Genomic DNA, 23,982 nt, shown 5'->3' with positions numbered 1-23,982 from the left:
TTAAAAAAAATCCTACTGCCTTTCCAGGGCTTTCTGCTTCCACTTTCTTTATGGAGTTACAAAGAGCTCAATTACATGGGCAGCCACTTGGTTTGAACTGAATACTTCCTCTCTCTGCAGGCTCCATTCACTTTTAAAAAAACAGCACCATCTAGTGGTGGAATTATAACACAATGCCAACTTTACTCAGGGCTGATTTTGCACTTTTTAAAAAAAGGTTATCTGTGTTTTTAAAAGCAGGATAAGGGGGGGGAGCAAAGGCGACATCCTGGAGGTTGACGACGTCATCTAAAAGACCCACAAACTTCTGTTAGTGGCCAATCATGAATGTGCAATAAATCACTCATGTAGAGAAGCTCACTGACTGGCACCAGCTTTGCAGGGCTTCAAGCAGGATTTCCCCCACACACACACACTTTCCTGGGGAAGCAAAGCTGGGACCGTCTACATGCAAAGCAGACATTCTGCCACTACCATATAGCTCCTCCTTTTCAATGGGGCTCACTCCCAGTTAAGTGTGCAAAGGAATGCAGCCTTGACCGTTTGAATGAATTCTAAATGCTGACGTTTGTCCCTTTTCATTGTCGGTGTTATTTTATATGAAGCTGTAAAAGCCTTTCAGCAAGACCGTTCAGAAGCGCTCTTCTCCTTCTCCTGGGGTGTGGGGTTTGTGTGGAATGCTTACACATAAAAACGACATTTTCTTGCCAACACGTTAGCCCCGAAATGAGGCTCAAATCTTGATGTGCTTAATAAGTTTTAAGGCTTCGAGATCTCTATAGAAAACATGTTTTAGTCTCTTGCAGTAAAAAAAAAAAAGGAAAAATGCTCCGTTTATTTCTTCTCACAAAATAATGTCACACTTGCAAAAAGGACACACACATCTCGTCTTCTCTGTTTGCGTTTGAAACGAGTTCATATTGAAAGGTTCATGGTGGGGGGGGCAGTTCCCTTGATGCCGCTGGGGGGGAGATAGAAAGAACTCTCCAGTGGACAGATCCCCAGAGCAAAATAATAATAATAATAATAATAATAATAATAATAATAATAATAATAATAATAATAATAATAATAATAATTTATTTATTTATTTATTTATTTATTTATTACCCGCCTCTCCCTTTGGATCGAGGCGCGGAACAACATTAGTACAACAAATCAACACATCTTAAAAATTCTTGATTTCACATTCATCTGGGTAGGCCTGCCAGTATTGGTGGAACCCATCCCAGGGTTGGTCTCAGAAGCAGCAGCACACCTAAGATGCTTGTAGCAGATTTGACTTCAGCCACAGCCCCACTGCTAGGATGGAAGACAGACAGTCACCCATTATTTTAAAATGCGTCACTCAATGGGGCGCTGAGGCACTTGGGGCCTCTGTCTACTTTACCGTCATGGCCTGGGGCTGGTGTGTGGTACAGCACTCTTAGAGTCCAGCTAGGTGAACGGGGGGGGGGGGGGGAGGTATACCACAGAATCACCAGAAAGGGGGAGCAGGTGAGCGTAGCTACTGCTGCCCCATTCCTTTGCTCAGCAGTGAATTTTAAAGGGGAAACCGCCAGGGTACCACCGGCAAATTCACCCGTTGTAGCAAGGGCCCTGTGGGTGGCCCCTGCCACACCAAGAGGCCCTTGTAGCTTCAGAAAAAAGTGGGAGGGGTGCGCACAGACCTGAACATAAGAACATCAGAAGTGCCCTGCTGGATCAGACCAGGGCTCCATCTAGTCCAGCACTCTGTTCGCACAGTGGCCAACCAGCCATCAGCCAGGGACCTACAAAGCAGAACATGGTGCAACAGCACCCTCCCACCCATGTTCCCCAGCAACTGGTGCACATAGGCTTACTGCCTAGAATACTGGAGATAGCACACAACCACCAGGGCTAGAAGCCATTGATAGCCTTTGCCTCCAGGAATTTATCCAACCCCCTTTTAAAGCCATCCAGATTGGTGGCCATCACTACATCTTGTGGTAGTGAGTTCCATCATTTAACTATGCGCTGTGTGAAGAAGTCCTTCCTTTTATTTGTCCTGGATCTCCCCACAATCAGCTTCATGGGGTGACCCCGGGTTCTAGTATTATGGGAGAGGGAGAAAAATGTCTCCCTAGCCACATTCTCCATACCTATAAAGCCCTACATGGCTTGGGACCGCAATACCTGACGGAACGCCTCTCCCGACATGAACCTACCCGTACACTGCGCTCAACATCTAAGGTCCTCCTCCGAGTGCCTACTCCGAGGGAAGCTTGGAGGATGGCAACAAGGGAGAGGGCCTTTTCAGTGGTGGCCCCCCGACTGTGGAATGATCTTCCCGATGAGGCTCGCCTGGTGCCAACATTGTTATCTTTTCGGTGCCAGGTCAAGACTTTTCTCTTCTCCCAGGCATTTCAACAGCATTTAACAACGTTAAGTTTGTTTTTAATGGACCCCAGAATTGTTGTTTTTAAATGGATACTGTTGTTTTTATACTGTTTTTTACGTTTTTTAAAATTTTGTATACTTTTAATGTTTACTATTTTTAATTATTGTAAACCGCCCAAAGAGCTTCGGCTGTGGGGCGGTATATAAATGTAATAAAATAAATAAATAAAATAAATACCTTGCGTAATTTTGTACACCTCTATCATGTCTCCCCTTAGCCTCCTTTTTTCCCGGCTAAACAATCCCAGTTGATGTAACCTTCCCTCGTAGGGGAGATGGGGTGGGGGGTGCTTACAGGGACCCCAAAGGGCCAGTTGGAGGCATTCGGCACACCCACGCCTTCTTTCCTGCCGTTTTCCTAATAAGATAAACGCCGGTATTGGGTACCGCTGCCTGGCTCTTCTGTGTTGGCCACAATTCAGTGGTGTTATTTTATGTCGGGGAAGGCAACGGCAAACCACCCCGCTATAAGGCCTGCCAAGAAAACGTCAGCGAAAGCTGGCGTCCCTCCAAGAGTCAGTAATGACTCAGTGCTTGCACGAGAGGTTCCTTTCCTTTCCTATTTTATGTGAACTGCCCAGAGAGCTTCAGCTATGGGGCAGTATTCAAATACAATAAATAAATAAATAAAATTATGCCCCCACACCTGCTTTTTAGAATAAACCGACTATTTGTGAGTGGGATATAGAACTGCCCCCCCCCAACCCCAATCAAACTTGGAAATAAGTCAGAGTCGAGGCTGGTGGCTCTGATGTCAGAGGGGGGGTGAATCTGCTCTGGGTTTCGGCCAGAACCAGTAAGCACTCTAGAGGAGTCACCTGAGCTGAATCTTGGATAGCTCCTTTATTTATTATTTTAAATTAATTAATTTCTATACTGCCCAACAGCCAAAGCCCTCTGGGCAGGTCACAAAAATTTTGAGCTCTGACTGAAACTCGGGGAAGATTCACCAGCTCCCCCCCTGGCGTCGCAGCCGACGGCCAAGGGCTTCCCCGTGGGCGTCGTAAGAATGTACGAGCTGCACTGGATCAGGCTAAAGTGGGAGATTCGGGACAGATACAAGGAAGGACTGCTTCACACTGTGGAACTCACTACAACAAGATGTGGGGATGGCCACCCATTTGGATGGCTTTGAAAGGGGGGTGGATTAATTCCTGGAGGAGAAAACTAGCCATGGCTACTAGTCCTGATGGCTATGTGCTACCTCCGGTATCAGAGGCAGTAAGTCTATATACACCCGTTGCTGGGGGACAAGGGCGGGAAGGTGCTATTGCACCCGTGTCCTGCTTGTGAATTCCTGGTCCACGGCTGGTTGGCCACTGCTGGACTAGGGGGACCCTTGGTCTGATCCAGCAGGGTTCAGCTGATGTTCTTAAGGTCTACCTAGTCTGGCATTCTGCTCACACAGTGGCCGACCAACTGACTGGGAGAAGCCCAGAACAAGGACACGAAGGCAACTGGTACCCGGAGCCCCGCCGCCTCTGATGCTAGAAGCAACCTGCATCCATCACAACAGTGGCTCTTCATAGCCCTGTCGTCCATCAGTGTAATGGAGTCACTTTCCCCAACCTGGGCCTGTCCAGATGTGTTGGACCACACTGCTGGCTGGGGGAATTCTGGGAGCTGTAGTCCAGCACATCTGGATGGGGTCAGTTTGGGGACAGCTGCAATGGAAGCTACATACTTGTGTCCAATTTGTTGCTGAGAAAGGGTCGTCTTTCTGCACTGCAAGAAACGGGGCAGTGCACCAACAACAGACGTACACACCCTGCACAAAACCCCAGCTGTGTTTGCGTCAGAAGAATTGTTAGGTTCTGGGAAGACGCGTAGGAGTAACGGCAGTTCTGCACCCTCCCTCCCCACAAAACACTTCTGCAAAGGATAGCAAGTTAGTCACAGTGTGCAATGAACTTTTCTATTCTTTGATATACTAACCCCATGGAAAGGAGGACAGGGCTCCTGCATCTTTAACAGTTGCATAGAAAAGGGAATTTCAGCAGGTGACATTTGTATGCATGCAGCACCTGGTGAAATTCCCTCTTCATCTAGCTATACTAGAGTGACCAGATACAAAAGGGGGCAGGGCTCCTGCAACTTTAACTGTTGTGATGAAGAGAGCATTTCATCAGGGGCTGCATATGTACAAATGACACTTGATGAAATTCTCTTTTCTCTAAACTGTTAAAGATGCAGGAACCCAGTGTGGTGTAGTGGCTAAGGTGTTGGACTGGGAGTCAGGAGATCCGGGTTCTAGACCCCACTCAGCCATGGAAACCCACTGGGTGACTTTGGGCCAGGCACAGACTCTCAGCCCAACCTACCTCACAGGGTTGTTGTTGTGAGGATAAAATGGAGAGGAAGAGGATTATGAACGCCACCTTAGGTTCCTTGGAGGAAAAATGGTGGGAATAATAATAATAATAATCCTGTCCTCCTTTCCATGTGGTCACCCTACCTTTGAATAGGTATCAGCTTTTTCAAGTCTATGCATATATTTTTTTGAGGGGGGCACTTACAATTTTATAACGGACAGCCGTTCAGGCTCTTCCCTGCCTGGAACCACTAGGTGTGCTGAATAGGAAGGCATTTCTGTATGCACCTCACTGTGCTAGAAGAAGAGGGTGATGTTCATTCCAACATGCACCTCCCAACATGCACAGTGCAGTGTGGATAAGGAACAGCCACACTGGGGAAAGGTTCCCAGTGCAGCAGCTGAAAAGTTTCTGGATGTCTGCTTATAGCGCAATGCACGTGACACGTAGCAGGTGGCTTCATGAGTGACCTCTTACAATCCCAGGACTTTAGAGTTGGAAAGGACCTTGGGGGTCCTCTTGTCCGCCCCCCTGCTCGATCCAGGATCTACAATAGAGTCATTCAAGAGGCAGCTGGACAAGCATCTGTCAGGGATGCTTTAGAGTGGATTCCTGCATTGAGCAGGGGGTTGGACTCGATGGCCTTGTAGGTCCCTTCCAACTCTGCTGTTCTATGATTCTATGACCCTGTACAACACAGGCTTCATCTCCTGCAACCCCGACAGACTGTCATCCAGCCTCTGCGACCTCCTTATGGCATAACCCAGCCGAAGTTAAGCCGCGTTACGCTCCCCTTGATTTCGACAAGAGGGCTAAACCAGCTTTTAAGCCAGCATTCCTATGCGTGGTTCCTTGGGCTCTGAGATGCAGCTCACTGTGCCCCTTACTTCTGAGAACACGCACAGGATTGCACTGTTCTTGTCTCCTGCAATGGAAGTGAGCTTTCATTTCGGGCTGGCTGGCTGCGCTCATGTTCCTTTCAAGACGTATAAAATGCTTTCCAAAGGCACGAACCCACAGCATCGCAAACATCTGCTGCAAACAGCATAACTAAGGTTTTAAAATGCCATTTCCCCCTTCATTTAAGTTGCAATAGTTCATCACGGTAGAAATGGGATTTCCCCATCAACAGGCCAGCTTAGTAAACAATGGCTGGCAAGTGCTGTGTAGAACCTTGCAAGTGCTGATTGTTCAGCGCCTGTGACGTCCCTACTAGTGAGCAGTTCTCACAACTAGCCCTGGTGCCATTGCACAAATTTTCCACAGCAGAGACTTCTGCATTCACCACCCCTCCCAAGATCCCCACCTCCTTTTTGTTATGGAGGGATGAAATACCTTCTAGTTTCTCTAGACCACTAAGTGTTGGGCTCATAACATCACACACAAAGTTTTGCACACACCTTTTAACCCTTTTGTTCCAAAGACACTGGGTTGGATCCAGACATAGCCATGCTTAGAGTAGACCTTCTGAAATCAACGGGATAAGTTAGTCAAGAATGTGTGACAGCCTATTGATTTCAATGGGCCTACCTTAAGCATAACTAAGTTGCGACCCAACCCATTGAAAGTAGCAGGCCCCAAGTCACCCATCCTGCAACAGCTATTCACAGCTCTGTAAAATGAATCCAGAGGATTTATGAAGTCCAGGGGAGGGTGTTCCCACCCCCCACCCCAAAAAAGACCCAGGAGTCAAGAGGGCCCCATTGCTTCACATTTCTCTAACGGAGAGCGGTTCTTCCCCCGGCTTGCTACCATCCACTCTGAGCCTGGTTGTGGACTTCCGTTGTAGAGGCGGTGTCTGAGCGCATTTCGCTGCCCTGGGTTGGCACAGTTTGCCACTGAAGCCCATGCCGCCATTTTGTTTCAAAGGCTAGTATCAAGGGCGACTGATTTGGGTGGCATCGTAGCAACTTCAGAGGCCGGACTGGGCCGGGCATCCCGGCAGAAGAGCACGGCCGGGTTCTTACAGGCCCACATGGCCACCTCCCCGCCGCTGGTGGGGCTGGAGCTCAGGGTGCCGCCGGAGGTGCCCCCAATCCCGTGCCCACGGCTGGCGTAGCGCTCCGCCCGGCTCTTGGCTCCCAGACGGTGACCCTTGGCCACAGGCAAGTAGGCCGCCACGTTGTTCCTCGTCCTGTAACCCCCTTCCCGGCTGCGCCCGAGCAGCATGGAGAGGTTGGGGTTGCGGGCGGCATAGATGAGGGGGTTGATGGCGCCGTTGGCCCAGGCCATCCAGCTGGCCACGGTGTCCGTGGTGGGGGAGACGAAGAAGCGTCCCGTGGCGGCGGCCAGGCCCAGCACGCAGTAGGGCCCCCAGCAGCAGATGATGGAGACGATCATGAGGAGGACCGTGGTGGCCGTGCGCAGCTCGCTGTGGTAGCGCAGCACGTGCCCGTAGGCGGTGAGCGGGCGCACCCGGCTCTCGGAGAGCCGCACCGCGCGGCAGATGTTGTAGTGGCAGAAGCACATGAGGCCGAAGGGCAGCAGGAAGCCCAGCACGATCAGCGCGGCGCTGTAGGGCGGCCCCAGGCCGGGCGCGCGCCAGGCCAGCACGTGCATGCAGTGGGCGCCGCCGGGGGCCGGGCCGGGCTCCGCCTCGGGCTCGCCCCGGGCCAGCAGGTACCACGGCCCCGAGAAGCCCAGCGCCGCCAGCCAGACGGCGGCCAGCAGCTGGGCGGCCCGGCGGCGGCCCATCTTGCGGCGCGGCTGGCGCACGATGGCGCAGTAGCGGTCGAAGGAGAGCAGGGCCACGGTGAGCGTGGCGGCGATGCCCAGGCCGGCGTGCAGGGCGGCGCTGGCCAGGCACAGGCGCGGCCCGAAGAGCCAGGCGCCGCGCGGGCGCCCGCCCAGCAGGCTGAGGAAGGCCGGCGGCAGGCCCAGCGCGGCGCCCAGCAGCTCCGCCAGCGCCAGCGACAGCACGAAGGCGTTGGTGACGGTGCGCAGCGGCCGGTGCCGCGCCACCACCAGCACCACGGCGCCGTTGCCCAGCGCCGACAGCGCGAACAGCAGCAGCAGCAGCAGCGCCTGCGCCGCCAGCGCCGCCCCGGGCCAGCCCCGCGCCGCCCCGACGCCCGACGCGCTCCCGTTGCCCCGCGCCGCCTCCGAGGCGTTGCTCAGCAGGGCGGCCGCCTCCATGGATGGCGGGAGGCGCATGCCTGGCCCCGGCGGGCCGGGCGGCGGCGGCGGTGGCGGCGGCGGCGGCGGCTTCCCGCGGGCTCCTCCGACGGTGCGCCTTGGGCACGTGGCGCGCCCGGGAGGCTGGCAGGCCCGGGTGCCGCCGACCGCGGCTCCAGCTGCCGCCCAAGGCGAGGAGGACCCGGGCGAGGGGCCGCTAAGGCCGAGGGGGCGCTCGCGCAGCCAGCCTGGGAGGCCCCCGGAGCTAGGCGGGCAGGCGGGCAGCGCTCCCCGTCCCCTCCAGCCGGGGAGGCGCCCTCTTCGCCATGGGGGCGCTCGGGGCGAGGCTGCCGCGGCAGCTGCTGCGCAATCCTCGCCCCGTCTTCGCCCGCTGCTGGGCTTTCCCGTCCGCCCGAGCCAGGCTGCCTTGCGCCTCCCTCGCCGCACCGGAGACCTTCGGGGGCTCAGAAGAGCCGCTGACGTTTCTGCCGCCGGTTGCCCCGGGAAACCACGTCGTTCCTGCCCGGCGATTGCGCACGCTGGGCCCAGGCGGGAGAGGACGAAGCCGGCGCCGTGTGGCAGCCTTAGTGCTGCTTTTCCCTGAGGCGCAGACAGGCAATCTCGCCGAGTTGCTGCCGTTGTATTGGGGGGGGGGGTGTGTGCGCGCGCGCGCGTGTTCTGACAGCTGCAAGGCAGGCAGAAAATCAACAGGCACAGGGTGTTAGTTCTTGTAGCACCTTTTAAATTTCTGCCTGCGTAAGGCTCCAGCCACAAGGATCAAAACCAAAAATGGGCCAACCACCTTTGGGGACAGATCCGAGGGGGGGGGGGTGAGTAAAGAAAGTTTCATCTCTGCCCCTGGATGAGCTGAACTGGCTCCTGAACCATGTGAGTGACAGAATCACTGCTGGAAGGGACCCCAAATGTCACCTACACCAGTTCCAGCATTCTCAATCTGATGCCCCTTGGCTGGCCCAGGGGCATCTACTGGAGTAAAGGCATTTCCTATTTCATGAGCTCCACGTTAGGAAATAACACCCGCTACTGCATTTCTCAATTTCTCTTTGGGCAAAAAGATGTGGAAGGATCCAGTGGCTATGAGGGAAGGGCAAGCCACAGGGCAATGATGTCACTTCATGTGTCATGTTACGCTGGGCATTTCCTGCAAGAAAGAGAGAAGTAGCACCTGTCTCTTGCAACATCTTAAGAGCCGGGCTGGATCAGACCAACATCTGGACCAGCATTCTGTTCACATAGTGGCCAACCAGCTGCCCATGGGAAACCAAGAAGCAGGACATGAGTGCAACAGCACCCTCCCACCCATGTTCCCCAGCAACTGGTGTACATAGGCTTAGTTCAATATATTTCTGGAAACCATCCTTCATCAACAATGGATCCTAGAGTCACATATTAAAATCACAAGTAAGTCTACCCCCCTTTCCAAGTTTAGCCACATATTAAACTACAGGGGAGCCCCCCCCCTATAGTTTACACCCCTGGTATATATAGGCTTACTGCCTCTGGTACTTGAGGTAACAGGTAGCCATCAAGACTAGAGCCATTGATAGCCTCCTCCTTCTCTAGTCTGTTTTTAAGAGTAACACAGACATTATAAAGGTGTTTGAGTCCACTTCTCGCTTCTAATGTTTAATGAAAAGACATGGGGTGTTACTGTCATTACGCTCAACATTCCCCGGCCCTTTGCTCCACTTCAATGGCTGCCCCTTGCAAGAACATTGTGCTCAGTGACGTCACATGACGTCATGTCTCTTTCTCCCAGTTTTAATGGAGGAGCTATGGGGACACATCAGCTGCGTTTCCTCCATAATGCCTAGCTTGAGCCTTAGTAGATCACATACAAAGGTACTTTTGGGTTTTTTACAGCGGTAGTGCTCTGATCATATGCTCATTGTGATATTTACTAAGATTTCTGTCTGACATGATTGCTTCTCATGCTTCATGAGGGTCAATCATCTCTAGATAGCGTTTTCCAGAGTCAAGGCTTTCCTAACATTTCTGGATAAATAGTAAGGTCCAGTAACAGCCTGAAAGCATTGCCATGTTCTGGACATCGGTGTGATTTTTCCTCCCACAGTAGGTTTTCTCTTTCTTAATAAGACACAATCACAGGACCAGGCCTTCCTCATAAGTTGCGCACAAATGAGCTTTTTGCCCCGTGTGGTTGTCAGAAACTTACAACAGAGTGGGGAAAAAAACAAACTATCAGAATGGGTAATAAGGCAGACATCTTAGGTTGATGATAAAATGTTCTAGAAATGTCAGGTTAAAGAATGTAAAACAAAGGTATGGTGGTGAAATCATACTTCCCACTCCGAGAATCAAAATCACAGGATTAAATTTGTGAATAGGGTTTATTACAGGAAATTACTTTTAACATATTCTTTACTTAGCTTGTTTGTTGTTATTCCTGGAACTTGTTAGTTGTTATGCAGAAACTTACAGAATTGTATATGAAATTGAATCTGAGTATTAACTACCAGTAAGAAATAGAGGGCAGTGCCCAAATTTAAAAACAGCAACAGAACATGCACCATTTTCATCAGGGTTATTCGAGAGAATCTGAATAGCAGCCCAGTTACTTGAGAAGGAAACCATATTTCAGGGGGTCCTCTTCTTCGAAAGTGAAGGTTGATGTTCCAGTATAAAAGGATTCTCCTGAGACTTCTACTATAACAGCATTGTGGTCACCACATTTGGTTTCCTGGGTAAAAAGAAAGCGATTCAGATTAACCTGTTAAAAAGACATGACTGCTAATTGCTTTACTGAGGCATACATTTTGCAGGCAGCAACCAAGTACGTGACATGATGTTTACACCCAGATTGAAAACTAAGGTGAGGACTAAAGAGAAAAGAACTGATTGTCACTGATAAAAACCCAACATGCAATGAACTTCCGTTCAACGCCTCTGCAACCCCATCTGCTCCCCCAAAAGGGCCACGTGGAAATTGGGGGCCTTGTGCCAGCAGGACAAGATCCCTCCCTATGACATGGTGCAATTCCCTCCTCCCTCTGCAACCCAGGAAGACACAGTTCACTATGGGTGAGTTCGCACAACGTGACAACCCACCTTGGCAAACAAACCACGTAGTGTGGGTTCTTCACAGAACAATCCACGGCAAGACCGACATATAACAGGTTTACTGTGGGTTGTTCTTCCTTTCCTTCCCCATCGGTCCTCCAGCCGGCTCAGACACATATTCCAGGGAACTTCATGGCAGAACCTGCCTTGTCTGGCTGTCCCATCCCATCCCCGTTCCAATTGTGACCCGGTTTTATATTTTAATATTTTTCAGCCCCTGAAATGTGCGCAAATGTCTTCATAATATTTTTTTTTCTTGGCTTTTCAATGTTGCGCAATTGCTCCCTTGTAGCTGTCAAAAACATTGCCTTGTATGTTTCACTTGTCAGAGATCGCCCCTTTAGGTGATCCCCAGGGTTTTAAGTGTTGAGCTGACACTTTGGGGTGTGTGCGTGCCCTGCTTCCATTCCACACTTTCCTGAATCTCCAGCAAGTCAAGGGAGATCTACGCTCCCCCACTTTTTGTGGCTCCCATTCACAGTAACCGTGGCAATAACTGCTCCAAATGGGAGCCACGAAAAGGGATTAGACCCGAGATCTCTCTTAAAACGACTTGCTGGAGACTAGGACTAGTGTAGAATGGAAGAAGGACACCCCCAAGTGTCAGCTCAACACTTAAAACTCTGGGGATCACCTTGCTAACACTTATTTATTAATTTATTTATTACATTTTTATACCGCCCAATAGCCGAAGCTCTCTGGGCGGTTCACAAAAGTTAAAAACATGATCTGCTCCTATTTTCCCCGCCTGTCAACTGCCAATGGCCATCAAAGTTGCCTGTATCAGTCCCATCTTGTCAATTACTTTCTGTGTTCCATACTGTAGTTCCTTCCCTTTGACAGCTGAAGAGTACAAGGCAAGGAGATATAGATATAAATATATAGATATTTGCCAGCCACGACTGCACACTTGTGCAACTGCACTGATGCTTCTGTTTTGAAACTGTATCTGTTTTTATGCTGATGCTTCTGTTTTGAAATTGTACCTGCTTTTATTTGATTGTTGCGACCTGGGCTGAGACCACATGTAATAAATACAAATAAATAAATAAAGGATCACTTTTTGTTCCTTAGCATTCTGGGAGCATTTGATCAATAATAACAGTAATTCTGTTCACTTGTGGATGAAATCCTGGCGGATGAAGGATTTGAGTCTCCAGCTTAGTAATAATTCATGAAAAAGCAAAGCCGACAATTTGTGATTCGCATCAACATTAGGCAACTATTCCCTAAATGACCAAACTGTATTTATTTTAAATTTCCATAAGCCACCTTTTAGGGGAAACCCTCCCCCAAATACATCTGGCACTTGCCTTTATTGCTTTCCCGGTGAACAAGGAACCAGTTGAACTGCTCCTGAAGGTCCTGGTCTGATCCAGTTTGATTAGTCCTTTATGATATTGTAAGGCGATGCGAGCTGTCACACCTGACCCAGTAGGGCTTCGGTCAACCTAGTTCAGAAAATACAATCTCTGTTTACAGCTGCATCATTCAGTGTACAAAGCCCTAAACAATTTGGGACCAGGACACCTGAGAAAGCGCCTTCGCCCCTATCAACCAACCACTGAGTTCATCCGAGGTCATGCTCCTGGTGTTTCCACACAGACCTACCCTCCGACTGGAATCCGCCAGGGGAAGAGCCTTCAACGTGGTAGCCCCCCTCTTATGGAATTCCCTACCTCTGGAGGTCAGGCAGGCACCAACTTTGTACTCAGTCTTTTGGGCAGGTTACTTGTCCTTTGCCACCACTTTCTCCCAAGGTAGCCATTCTGCGGTGGTGGTGGCCAGCAGTTTCTCAAATCCCCAAATGTACCCATGGCCCCAAAAGGTTACCTAAGCCCTGCCCTAAAATAATGCTTGAATTTAGATGTAGTGCCAGGGTTACTGTTCTGAGCATGCCAGGGTGACCACATGAAAAGGAGGACAGGGCTCCTGTATCTTTTAACAGTTGTATTGAAAAGGGAATTTCAGCAGGTGTCATTTGTATGCATGCAGCACCTGATGAAATTCCCTCTTCATCACAGCCCTGCCCTCTAGCTATACTAGAGTGACCAGATACAAAAGAGGGCAGGGCTCCTGCAGCTTTAGCTGTTATGATGAAGAGGGAATTTCACCAGGTGCTGCATGCATACAAATGACACCTGCTGAAATTCCCTTTTCTGTACAACTGTTAAAGATACAGGAGCCCTGACCTCCTTTCCAAATGGTCACCCTACATGAGCAGCCTCGTGGCTTTGGCTCATAAACTCATACGCTTCAGTCACACACGAAGGAAGTGGAAAAGCTTCCATTTATTGCGTGAAACTAGCGAACGACTGTTGGTTCCAATTAAATGGCAAACAAACCAGATTTGGATTTTAATACAGCTGCTGCAGAAGACCTTCAAAACCAACCGTTAAGAGGGAGGACAGCCAACGCTCCCATTGTCTATCAACAACGTTTCATATGATTCTAATTTTTGATATACTTCCGTATTGATATACTCTTGTATTATGCAAGGGGGACAGTGTTAGCCATGTTGAGCAGGCCAATGGGAAAGTGGGGAGCAAAACTAATTAAACTAGGGTGACCATATGAAAAGGAGGACAGGGCTCCTGCTTCTTTAACAGTTATATTGAAAAGGGAATTTCAGCAGGTGTCATTTGTATATATGGGGGACCTGGTGAAATTTCCTCTTCATCACCCCAGTTAAAGCTGCAGGTGCCCTGCCCTCTTTTAAATCTGGTCACTCTAGTATAGCTCCTGTACTTTAATTGTTGTGATGAAGAGGGAATTTCACCAGGTTCCCTATATATACAAATGACACCTGCTGAAATTCTATGCAACTGTTAAAGATACAGGAGCCCCGTCCTCCTTTTCATATGGTCACCCTAATTAAATAAAACACAGATGGAAATTAGATGCCCTCTGTGGTTAGTACCTATGTGCCTGATGAACTGTGCCTGAATACTGAAGAGGGGAAGGACATGTACGTGTCCAGAAATGTAAATGACTCTCTTGATTAAGTATATGCCTCTCCATTTTTTTTTGTTAAGGAAGTTGGCTCACTCTACAACAGAAGTGTGGGTTTCATGCACCACCTTCTCTTTCCTGATCAAACACCATATCTTTTTCCCATGAAAGATCATCTACGTCAAATGAGCTGCAGTTAGACCAAGACATTTTTTAAATTATCTTAAATGCTAGAAGACCTAGTTTTTCCCCCTTCATTTTATAGAGCTAAGAATCCAAGCCTCATGCCTGCTACATAAATATATTCTCTGCCTTTACCCTCTGGATATCATTACTACAAATACCATCTGGAACCCTGTGATAAAGGGGGTCAGGGTGGAATTTCCTTTGCATATGGTTTCCTACCTGTGCATCTGCAAACACACATATGTTGCTTGTTGGTTCATCACTAAATTCATCTTTTCCATCAGTCAGTATAGTCCCATAAATGAAAGCCACGTCTTCAATGATAGGATGGTGAACTTTGAACTAGAGAACATTTTAACCATTTATTAAAATAGAATCCGAGAAATGCATAAAAATAGCTGCAGTACACCCACCTCCTCTTTATACCTATACAGTTACCACCACCCTGGAGTGTAAAACTGCGGCCCTATTTTCTCAATAAGGAGTACCAACTGATCCACATTAGTGAGTAAAACTCTTCAGTGTGTTCTCTCTGTAAACTCTTCACACCTGCCAAATGCAGTGGTATCTCCCAAATACATATGCATAGGGAGATAGATAAGAGATAGATAGATAGATAGATAGATAGATAGATAGATAGATAGATAGATACAAATTCCTTTTTCTGACACTATTCTGAAAGTAATGTAGTTGTTTTTCTTTCAAATTTCCAAACAGAAGACCTGGGATGGTAACAGTTCAAACAACACAGGCAAAAGTCAACGTTATGGACCTCACAGAGGCAAAGATGACACTGACCATGACTGAGATCAGGACGTTTCACCCCACAAGACACTTCTTGGATTCAGACTGTTCTATACATTGGACAATGGATGAAGAGCTAGATACACACACACACACTTCTTTATTTCATCTTTGTCCATAGTTTAATATATAGATTAAGCTATAAAGAGTAAGACTAAGAATATGAATCGACAAAAAGGATGAGAGAAAATGAAAACAATGGGGGGGATTCTGAAGAGAAATTCTCTAAGGCAGCCTTCCTCAACCTAGTGCCCCCCTTGTTATGCTAGACTACAATTCCCAGCATTCCTATACATTGTCATGCCAGCTGAGGTTGATGGAAGCTGTGGTCCAATACATCTGAGGGTATCTTACTAAACGAGGAGCACAGTGCTTCATATTCATTCAGAGTTCACTAAATTACATAAACATGTTTGAGCCCAAAATTATTATTTTTAGTAAAATAATGGCTGCCTTACATTAACTGCATGATGCCACACCTAAAAATGATATTGAACAGCTGGAAAAAGTGCAGAAAAAGGCAACTAAAATAATCAAGTGACTGGAGCACCTCCTCTACAAGGGAAGGCTACAACAGCTGGGATTGTTTAGTTTTGGAAAAAAGGAGGCTAAGGGGAGACCTGATAGAGGGGTACAGAATTATGCATGGTGTGAAGAATGTGGATAGGGAGACATTTCTCTCCCTCTCTCATAACAGTAGAACCTGGCCATCCCGCAAAGCTGATTAGTGGGAGATTCAGGACAGATAAAAGGAAGGATTTCTTCACAAAGTGCATATTGAAACTATGGAATTTGCTATCACAAAACGTAGTGATTTGGATGGCTTTAAAAGGGGGTTGGATAAATTCCTAGAGGAGAAGGCTTTCAATGGCTACTAGTCCCGATGGCCATGTGCTACCTTCAGTATCAGAGGCAGTGTATGTATATACCAGTTGCTGGGCAGGAGGGTGCTGTTGCATCAGGCTGAGGGTTTTTAAGGGAAATTGTTTTATTGTAAAGTGCCACAATGCCAGAAATGGCAAGGTGGCACTATAAAAATGTTTTTAAATAAAATAATAAAAAATAAATGTTCCCTTCTGGGTTCCTGGCCAACAGCTTGGTTGGCCATTGTGTGGTCAGAATGCTGGACTAGACGGACTCTTGGGCCACAGCTAGACCTAAGGTTTATTCTGGGGTCATTCAGGGTCCGCCCCTGCCTGAGCACTGGATCCCCTGTGTGTCACCTGTGTGTCACCTAGATGAACAGGTTTGACCCCTGGACGATCCAGGGATAAACCTTAGGTCTAGCTATGGCCTTGGTCTGATCCAGCAGGGCTCTTCTTATGTTCTTAACTGCAGCATTATGTAGCCTAATCAGGCTTTAAAGAGCAACTTAGTCATCTATGGTAAGAATTGCCTCCAAGTAGTTTGACAAGAAGACTTTACAAAACTCGCTCTTCTTTTGTTTTAAGCTGCAGATGACTAGCATAAGCAATGTACAGGCAAACAGAGTGGTAATTTATTTAAAGACTTGTAACTTGTGGACTCCCTTGCGAGATAATACAATACGGAGAAGTCTGATGGTACCTGAGCCTTTACTGCTTCAGTTACTGCAGATGCTGCATCAACCAGGTCCTTAATCTTTGAAGAACAAACATCGAGCCCCAATTGGTCAGCACTGAGAAATGCATAGAAAGTGCCACCGTATCCAATATCGACGACCACTTTCCCATAACCGGGAACATCAATGGTTACATCTGAGAATCAAGCAAAAGGGGGGGGGGGGGGGAGAGAGAGAAGAGACAGAGAATTACTGCCCATGTTGCTGCTGCATGTTACTCTCATCTGTTCTGACAGTCACTTACCCCAACAGCTCTGCTTAGCCACCCTTTATAATGACTGTAATCAACAAAGGTCCGCATAGTTAAAGCAATGGTATTCCCTGTAGTAACCGGGAGCTGGACCATAAGGAAAGCTGAGCGAAGGAAGATAGATGCTTTTGAACTGTGGTGTTGGAGGAAAATTCTGAGAGTGCCTTGGACTGCAAGAAGATCAAACCAGTCCCTACTCCAGGAAATAAAGCCAGACTGCTCACTTGAGGGAATGGTATTAAAGGCAAAACTGAAGTACTTTGGCCACATAATGAGAAGACAGGACACCCTGGAGAAGAGGCTGATGCTAGGGAAAGTGGAAGGCAAAAGGAAGAGGGGCCGACCAAGGGCAAGATGGATGGAGGATATTCTGGAGGTCACAGACTTGACCTTGGGGGAGCTGGGGGTGGCAACGGCCAACAGAAAGCTCTGGCGTGGGCTGGTCCATGAAGTCACGAAGAGTCAGAAGCGACTGAACGAATAAACAACAACAATCAGTCGAAGCTCAGGCCATAGCTAGACAGGGATTTATTCCGGGGCGAACCCCGGGATCATCCCTATGCATCCACATGACGCACAGGGGATCCTGGGATCAGGGAGGGATGATTCCTTGCCCCGGGATCTCGCTCTCCACTTTGGCCCTGTTTTTTCCGCGGTCCCGGGCTGAGCCCGAGACTGCAGAATGTGTGGCCCATTGCCACGGGTTGACCCGGCTCCGCGAGATTTGTCGCAGTGCCGGGAGCCGCGCACGGGGCGCAGCACTCCTCAGGAGCACTGTGCCCATTGGGGGTAGGGTGGGGGGAGCATTTGCGCACGAGCGTTCGTGCGCTGCTCTCCCTTTAAAAAATGAAAAATGGCGGGCGCAACGCCTCTTCTTCTGAGGTCGTCGCACGTCGCATGTAAACGGAGGAGGGATCTTGCGTTAAACACAACATTTTTTTATAATTTTAAATCGTAAATTTTAATTAATGCCTGTCTGTTTTTAATGATGATGTGATTTTTGATTTTGGAAATTGTCAGAAGACTTATTCAATAAAGCTTCATTCATTCATTCATTCATTCAAACAAACGCAACACGAGATCTTCCCTCCTCCGTTGTGGGATAGCAGGTAGGTCTAGCTAAGGCCTAAGAACTAAGTTTTTTCCTCCTACATAATAATCTTCAGGTCAGCTTCTTTTTCACATAGCTCAATAGTGACTGCCATGAACTGAGGGCTTTTGCCGGAGGGGGGGGCTGCCTGAACCATTTTAGGAAAAACAGTAACTTGGTGGCTTTTGTAGAAAAGAAAAGAAAAAAACACAGAGATCTACAACAAAAGCTTCCAAGGAGTCCTCCCCTGCACTCCTGTTTAAGCTAATATGCCCTCCTTTTCTTTTCTAGCTGACACTCAATAGTCCAGGAGTCAAGGAGTGATTGGGGCCTAGAGGACGTCTCCTCGGAGCCTAGGAACTTGTTGGGAAAGCTTGGGCAGAGTAAAGCTCCACTCCTCCTTTATGTTCCCCACATGGAAAGTGTGAAGCTGAGCTTCTAACCATGCTCAGTTCTATTTTGTAAACTTTTTTTTCTGTATTTCTGCAATCTTCAGGGGTCCCTTAAGCATGCTGGTGCTTCCCTTGTTTCTCGCACCATTCATTTTGGCTCCAAACCTTTCAACATTCAGCACCTGAGTTCATTCTTAGACGGCATGATACCACTGGCAGGGTACTACATGTCTTGACTGCATTTTTGAAGTTACAAGATACAAAGAGGTGTTTGCACAATGTAAATGAACACTTCAGAAGATGACGGAAATCACAGTCCGTGAAAGATTTTAGTAAAATACATGAGAGCAAGTGCAAAGCGTATGATTAACATGGGAATCTACATGCATCTAGTAATAAAACGTACAGTTTGCTAGGACAATCATGATAGGCAGTGCAGGACAGAGCGGTGTTCCTTCCAAGATGCAAAGTTAGGGCCTGGGGAACAGCAGAAAAGAGGGTTAATCATATTAGTCAAACATTCTCAATCCTAAGGCATGCAGGATTGGACAAATAAAAAGCAAGTTCACATTTCTCCACCGTTGAGATAACGGGTCTTTTTTGAGCATACCAACATTAGAAACATGTCACTTTTATGCCAGTTGAACTATCATGGTATAAAAGAATCTTGGGAATTATAGCTTAGCGAGAATGCCAAGAATTCACATATATATTTATTTATTACATTTCTATACTATGCAAACAGCCAAAACTCTCTGGGCAGTAACCCAGGCCGTTTCTACACCTGCCTTTTTTCCAGGGATCATCCCTGTGCATGCAAATGACACGCAGGGGAACCTGGGAGCAGGCAGGAACGATCCCTCCATTTTCCTGGGATAATTCTTAGTTGCTGAAAGAGCCGCAGACAGCCACACAGACTTATAACTCTAATTATTCCTTGGCGAAAAGGAAACTACTATTAACTAGCTGAAGTCCGTGATGTAGATAAGTCCTGAACCGCTGTAGAACTATGTGATGGCTGCATATGGCCACTATGTGATGGCTGCATATGACCCAGGCATATGGCGGCACATCCTAATTATCCACGTTAAGTTTTTAATCGGTTTTTAATGCTTTATGTGTGTTTGTTGTTTATTCGTTCAGTCGTTTCCGACTCTTCGTGACTTCATGGACCAGCCCACGCCAGAGCTTTCTGTCAGCTGTCGCCACCCCTAGCTCCCCCAAGGTCAAGTCTGTCACCTCCAGAATATCATCCATTTTATGTGTGTATGTACTGTGTTTTAGAGTTTAAAATTTTGTATACTTGTTTTTACCTCAATTTTAGAATTTCTGTAAACCGCCCAGAGAGCCCTGGCTACGGGAGTGGTATATAAGTGTAATAAATAAATAAATAAATTTCTATACCTGGGAACTAAACAGCCCAGTCTAAGAAACCCATGAAGGCTTTACTCCACAATACAACTAAGGCCTTAGCTAGACCAAAGGTTTATCCCGGGATCGTGCCGGAATCATCCCTGTTCATGTAAATGACACACAGGATATCCCGGGAGCAGGCAGGGACGACCCCGGGAAAAACATTAGGTCTAGCTAAGGCCACAGTGTGCCCAAAACCTGCCTTGGGCAAAAAGTAAAGCACGATTAGTGGTGAATAGGAATGGCTAGATGCGTTGGGCTGTAGATGAAACTGTTAATTCGGACTCCAATACAAAGCATTCTCACTATGGAGTAAGCGGCATTAAACTCAGTGCTTCCTTCTAAGTAAACACGCTCAGGATTGTACTGTACAACTCCTGTATGGCAGCAGAAGGTAGAAAAGGGGCATTGGAGTATGGCAGCAGAAGGTAGAAAAGGGGCATTGGAGAAAGAGTGGAGTTGCTCGGTGTACCTTAGATTTGTGCATGTCTGTGTGGATATGAATGATAGTACAATGCTTGTAACAATAATGTAGGAAATAACTGCAATATGAAGGAGCTAGTGTCACGGACGGAGCTGTACATAACTGACAGATAGGAATGTTGGAAGCTGCCTTATACGGAGTCTGACCCTTGGTCCATCTAGACCAAGATGGACCAAGGGTCCATCTAGCTCTCCGGGGTTCCAGGCAGGATTCTTCCCTCACCCTACCTGGAGGTGCTGGAGGCTGAACCTGGGACCTTCTGCATGCAAAGGAAGTGTTCTACCCCTGAGCTACAAGTTATGCCATAGCATGCTCAGCAGGTACCACCGTGAGAGAAGCGAAAGCAAATATCTGGTGGGCAGGAGAAAAGGAACCTACATGCACCTCATGCCAGTTTATCAAGGCACTAAGTGGGAGAAAGTATGACCATGTGTGGGAGGTGCCGGTGTCCAAAAGTGGTGGAGCGTCAAGGTTGGGTGGTTCACATGGAATCACGGAATAGTGGAGTTGCTCAGTGCAGGAATCTACCAGATGGCTGTCCAGCTGCCTCTTGGAGGCCTCTCGTGTGGCAAAGCCCATAACCTCCCTAGGGAATTGACCTATCCATTTATGCAGCCCCTGCAGCCCCCAGATTACAGCACAAAAAGCAGCATTTCCCCTTTAAAACAAGGCATGTGGGGAGCGGGCACCATATTTTAATGCAAAACTGTGCTCCCCCAGGGCAACACTATATTAAACAAAGCATGCTTCCCAAACATCTTGTTTTAAAGGGAAAATCCAGCAGCAACTATTTCTGGTGCAGCCAGCAGTGGGTTCCAAGATGGGGTGGAAATTAACGCCCTGGCGTTGCTCTACATTTTGGGGTAACCTTTCCCAAATTGGTGCCCTGTTGGTATTACAACTCCTGGCATGCCTGGGATAATGGGAATTGTATCCCAACACATCTGGAGGGTACCCAGTTAGGGACATTGGTTGCTGCTGATAGAAGTTGTAGTCCAACACATCTGGAGTGCCCTCAGATGTGTTGTACTGGTTATTTTGAATATACTTGTTTGCTGTTTTAGTTGAAACTGCTTTTAATGGTGTTTTAATATTGCATTTAAATGTGATTTGAAGGTGAACTGCTTTGAGGTGTTTTTTTAATATTAAGCAGCATATATATTGTTGTTTTAATAAGAACGATAATACATTATTAATAATAATCTGGAGTATAAGAACTGGGTAACAGGAAAAGAAGCAGCCAATTGTTAACTTGATCATTAAGGGTGCAATCCTATGCTTATTTAGACGGGGGTGGGGGAGCCCTCCTACAGCATGGTTGGCTGGGGAATGTTGGGCATTGTAGTATAAAGTAAAGAAAGCCTTTTCTTTTTTTTATTGAGGAGGGAGTGTTGAAGAAAAGTGCCCAGCTCTGAACCACAGTAACCGGTAGTTGCTAACGAAATGTTGCAAAATTGAAATGTCTAAGAAGCCAAGAAATTCTTAAGATAACGAAACCAAAAGAACAAGAGAGACTGTATTTCCATGTACTTTCTTTCCACAGCAAGAAATTTCCTGTTAGAAGGCTGCCTACGTATGCGGCGCCTGAGAAGATGGGGTATAAATACCTAGCTACCTCCCTTGCGAGGTAGGCACATGCTTTGCAGGAATTAGCTCCAGTGCCTCTTTATTCTGCAGAATAAACGTTGTCTGACCCATACTTCATCTCCTCTCCTCCTTGTGTGCTGAATTGGACTTGGTACACCAGGGAAGGAGCTATGTTTGCAACAGTTGGACGTTTTGTTCTACACACACTCACACACCCATGGAGGCTGGAGCTTCCATAGAGGCCAGTTAGGCGGCCGCCTAGAGCGCCAAGGTAAGGGGGCGCCGAATGCGCACCCGGAAGTTGCCCTCCCACTCCCAGAGCCGCTCCAGCCGAGTGAGGGCAGCTTCCGGGCGCTGTTCTGAAGCCTTCCGCCCCGCCCCCCAGTGTCCCTGGCTTGGCTTCAGCTGGGCGCCCAGCCAAACCCAAGCAGGGACGCTGGGGGCGAACGGACGGAATTGGAGCTGCCCACGCACCCACCCCACCGCAGTGTCCCGCCAAGCCAGGAGGACTTCAGGCGAGGGACAGGTAACCTGTCTCCGCCTACCTGGAGTGGGGTGGGGATACGGTGGGGTGTGTGGGTGTGTGTGTGAAAGCAGCTCACCTTGCCTAGGGCGCAAAAAAGCCTGGCACCGGCCCTGGAGGCTGGTGGTCCAGATTTCGTGGGGGGGGGGGGGCTGTGAATCCGCGCTTGGTCCGGGGTGCTGGAGCCTGTTTTTGGGCCGTTGTCCAGCACTTCGGACGGCTCCCCCTGAGTTCTGAGGGGAATCCAGAGCAGATCTTTCTGCCCTCCCCCCCCGGAGGGAGCGGCAGGGCTTGCTCTTCCCCCCCACAAGCCGCCTCAGCACGCCTCAGGATCGCGCCCCCTCCCTCCCCAGGGCAGGCGGCGGCGCTCCCGTACCGACGGCGGCGGCGAAGGCGGGCACGCTGTGGAAGCGCACGCGGCTGCCGCTGCGCTGCCCGTCCCAGTCGGCGAAGGCGGCGACGGGCCCGCAGGGGCAGTGGATGGTGACGGCGGCCTGGCCGGGCGCGGGCGGCGTCGGGCAGAGGCCGTAGTCGAGGGCGAAGCGGGCCAGGCAGAGGACGGCGTGGCCGCACATGGCGCTGGCGCCGTCGTGGTGCACGAACAGGGCCCCGGCCGCCGCCTCGGGCAGCTCGCTGGGCACCAGCAGCGCGCCGTACATGTCGCGGTGGCCGCGGGGCTCGTGCATCAGCAGCCGCCGCGCGGCGTCCAGCTCCGGCGCGCCCAGCAGGCGGCGGCGGCGGGCCAGCAGCGGCAGCTCCGGCGGCGGCTCCAGCCGGCCCAGCCCGCCCGGCGGCACCACGCGCAGCGGCTCCCCGCCCGCGTGCATCTCCACCGTGCGGATGGGCGCCTGCCCCGGCGCGCGCGGGGGCAGCCAATCAGCGCCCGGCTCTCTCGCCGCCGCCGCGGGCCTCGCGGACATGGCTAACGGTCCCTCTCGCGCGGCGGTAACGGCCGAGGCGCTCCCCGCGTTCATTGGCTGCTGGACCAGAGTCACGGGGGGTGGGGTGGGGTGAGGTGGGAAGCCTGCGGCAAACCGCCGACGGCGATTGGACACGCTGAGGACGTTCCGTGGACAGGATTGGTCAGGGGCATTTACATACACCGTTAGCATTGGTCAGAAGGAAATAGGTATGGGAGGGGAGGGTTGTAATGTAAACATAGAGAGGGATGATAGAGTCACACGCATCACCTTAGTTTTTCTTGTCACTTCCGGGTCAAGTTCCAACGCCTTTCCCACCCTTCTGCTGTTGCCGTTGGGTGGAGCCAGTGGGGTTGGTGGCTCTGAAGTCAGTAGGGCTGTGAAGCCGCTCTGGGTTTCAGTCAGAACTCTAAAGGAGCTATGCAGGGTGCTGAACCATTGCCCCCTCCCCTCACACACACCCAATAACTTGGGACTAATGTTCAGCACCTTAGAGAGCTCCTTTAGAGCAATGGCTGGTTCTGACTGAAATCCAGAGCGGCTTCACAGCCCCACCGAAATCGGAGCCACCAGCCCTAAATGGTAATGATGGACGTGGCTTTTCATCCCAGCTTGGCTGGTAACAGGCTTGGTTTACCGTTAAAATCCCCAGTTAACGAGGATGTATGGCTGCCCCTCTACTGAACAAGGAGCTTCGGGGAATGTGCCCCAGTGCAGATGAGGGTCTCTGCCTCAGGGCTGCCAAGAGAAAAGGGCCCCTCCTTGGCGCAGAGTGGTAAAGCAGCAGTTTCTGCAGCTGAAACTCTCCCCACGGCCTGAGTTCGATCCCAGC

General features: G+C 49.4%; 3 protein-coding genes across 3 annotated transcripts in view; 1 reads left to right on the top strand and 2 right to left on the bottom strand.

The window, feature by feature from the left end:
- The window catches only part of JKAMP (JNK1/MAPK8 associated membrane protein), a 405,493-nt gene that overhangs the window by 367,330 nt on the left and 14,181 nt on the right, over positions 1 to 23,982 (top strand). The window lies entirely within an intron of this gene.
- Positions 6,494 to 7,868, bottom strand: GPR135 (G protein-coupled receptor 135). Its single transcript, XM_063115839.1, has one exon. It carries the CDS (start codon positions 7,866 to 7,868, stop codon positions 6,597 to 6,599), a length of 1,272 nt encoding a protein of 423 aa, XP_062971909.1. The 3' UTR covers positions 6,494 to 6,596.
- Positions 10,201 to 23,342, bottom strand: L3HYPDH (trans-L-3-hydroxyproline dehydratase). The gene is made up of 5 exons (XM_063115838.1): positions 22,607 to 23,342; positions 16,458 to 16,627; positions 14,307 to 14,429; positions 12,263 to 12,400; positions 10,201 to 10,569 (listed from the first exon to the last, which is right to left on the bottom strand). Exons 1-5 carry the CDS (start codon positions 23,340 to 23,342, stop codon positions 10,444 to 10,446), a joined length of 1,293 nt encoding a protein of 430 aa, XP_062971908.1. The 3' UTR covers positions 10,201 to 10,443.

Source organism: Elgaria multicarinata, chromosome 2 (genome assembly GCF_023053635.1).
Source record: "Elgaria multicarinata webbii isolate HBS135686 ecotype San Diego chromosome 2, rElgMul1.1.pri, whole genome shotgun sequence".
Classification (NCBI taxonomy): Eukaryota; Metazoa; Chordata; class Lepidosauria; order Squamata; family Anguidae; genus Elgaria; species Elgaria multicarinata.
This window is presented reverse-complemented; position numbering and strand designations above follow the sequence as displayed.